At 37.2% G+C, this 1,979-nt stretch overlaps 1 protein-coding gene across 1 annotated transcript; it reads left to right on the top strand.

Annotated features, from left to right (window-relative positions):
• On the top strand, positions 1–1,424 carry LOC139525002 (uncharacterized). The gene is made up of 2 exons (XM_071320177.1): positions 1–43; positions 676–1,424. Exons 1-2 carry the CDS (start codon positions 1–3, stop codon positions 1,422–1,424), a joined length of 792 nt encoding a protein of 263 aa, XP_071176278.1.
• Positions 1,425–1,979: the final 555 nt, after the last annotated feature.

Below are 1,979 nucleotides of genomic sequence, written 5' to 3'. Positions count from 1 at the left end.
ATGGCCAGAGGGACTAAACAAATAAAACCAATAAAAGCCTGGAGTTAGGAAATACGATTACCAAGATTTATTTTGTCCGGCAGAACCCAATGCTTTTGATTGACAATGAGAGGTGTACGTATTCTATAAATGGACTTGTTTAGCAAGAATGGACACGTGCAAACAGCTCGTACATAAGGCTACATCCCCTGCCATCCTTCGGTGCTAAATGTTTTAATCATTTCAGAAAAATCACCGCCACCAGAAGATCGGTTAATACATTACATATCTTTACCAAGTAAGATCCTTTACATAAATAAGACCGTTATAGTTTTCTCGTTTGAATTGGTTTACATTGTCATTTCGGGGCCTTTTATAGCCGACTATGCGGTATGCGCTTTGCTCGTTGTTGAAGGTCGTACGGTGACCTATAGTTGTTAATTTGTGTGTCATTTTGTTCTCTTGTGGAGAGTTGTCTCATTTGCAATCAGACCACATCTTCTTTTTTAATATTCAGACAACTTCCCGAGTCAATAGTATTCATTCACCAGACCCTTACAATCATTAGTTGATCTTACCAAAAGCTAGGCTACATGATATTTTTACATCAGGCTAATATCAAGATAGAAAATTTGTGAAAATAATCTGAATAAGAATATGAAAAAGCACAATATATATATAATATATATATTAAAGAGGAGGATAATGAGGAAGACACAGACACGTCCAACTCGGAGGACGAAATCATAATTCCGCATTTTAAAAAGAAGAGTTCATGGATTTCAAAGCCCAGCAAATCTGCTACACTGGAAGATATTATTGACAAAATCAAATCGGATGTTGTTCATCTAGCCAGCAACAAGTACTCCTCGTCGTTTTATAACACCTCTTCTGACGAGAAAAAAGCCATACAATCGCTGAGAAACCGAAATGATATTGCTATAAAACCAGCAGACAAGGGAAGTGCCGTGGTGATAATAGACAAAGCCAACTACATCGCGGAAGCAGAGCGTCAGCTCTCTGATGAGAGGTTTTATAAGAAACTTGACTATGACCCTACTTCCGAGTTTAGTTCCAAAATTATTACTGCGTTACAAACCATGCACAATGACGGTCACATAGATGAGGATACAATTGGATATTTAAAACCAGAGAACGCCAAGCCTGGTCGATTGTATCTTCTTCCTAAAATACACAAGGTTAACAACCCTGGTAGACCCATTGTATCCGCCAACGGCCACCCGACTGAGCAAATCTCGGAATTTGTAGACTTTCATTTAAGATCTCATGTAGAAAATCTTCCTTCTCACATTCAAGACACTACAGATTATCTTCGCAAAATGGAATCCATGAACCCTCTTCCTCCGGAAACCCGCCTTGTCACTTTAGATGTCACCTCATTGTACACCAACATACCACCCCATCCTATACCTTTTAGCTTTTAATATAAGAAATATATTAGGTTTTTTAGTCTTCTTATATAACTAACAAAGTAAGACCGCGAGACCGTGCGGTCTAACAAAATTCTGATAATATCGTTAACAAAAACTGGACAGTGTGATTCAACCAATCGCTAACGTGGACATATAATAGATAGTGTTTTGAAGTTTTACATGTACGGTCTAACAAATTCTTTTAGTACTGCTAACAAATATAAACATATAAGCCAATCGCTGATTTTGATCCTTCTGACATCATCACTATCTTCGCCATATTTGCAGAACATTAGATACAGAATTCTATTTTCAAAGATTTTGTTTAGTTAAGTTTTTTAAGCCCAAGAATGGAGATAACCACAACAGTTTCGCAAAGTCACACTTTAGAGGTAATTCCATACACAGTGCTAATTTGAAATATAAGTGATCGCAGTGAATGGTTGCTCCAACAGGCTTTATATTCACCCTTACACGTGGTCGACTTGCTTGATATTATAACAAAAGTGATTGACCGTGTGTGTATATCTTTATGATTATACTATCGTGTCTTCGTAAAAGCAACAA

Source organism: Mytilus edulis, chromosome 5, assembly GCF_963676685.1.
Source record: "Mytilus edulis chromosome 5, xbMytEdul2.2, whole genome shotgun sequence".
NCBI lineage: Eukaryota > Metazoa > Mollusca > Bivalvia > Mytilida > Mytilidae > Mytilus > Mytilus edulis.
Note: the sequence above shows the minus strand (reverse complement) of the source record. Positions and strands in the feature narration are given on the sequence as shown.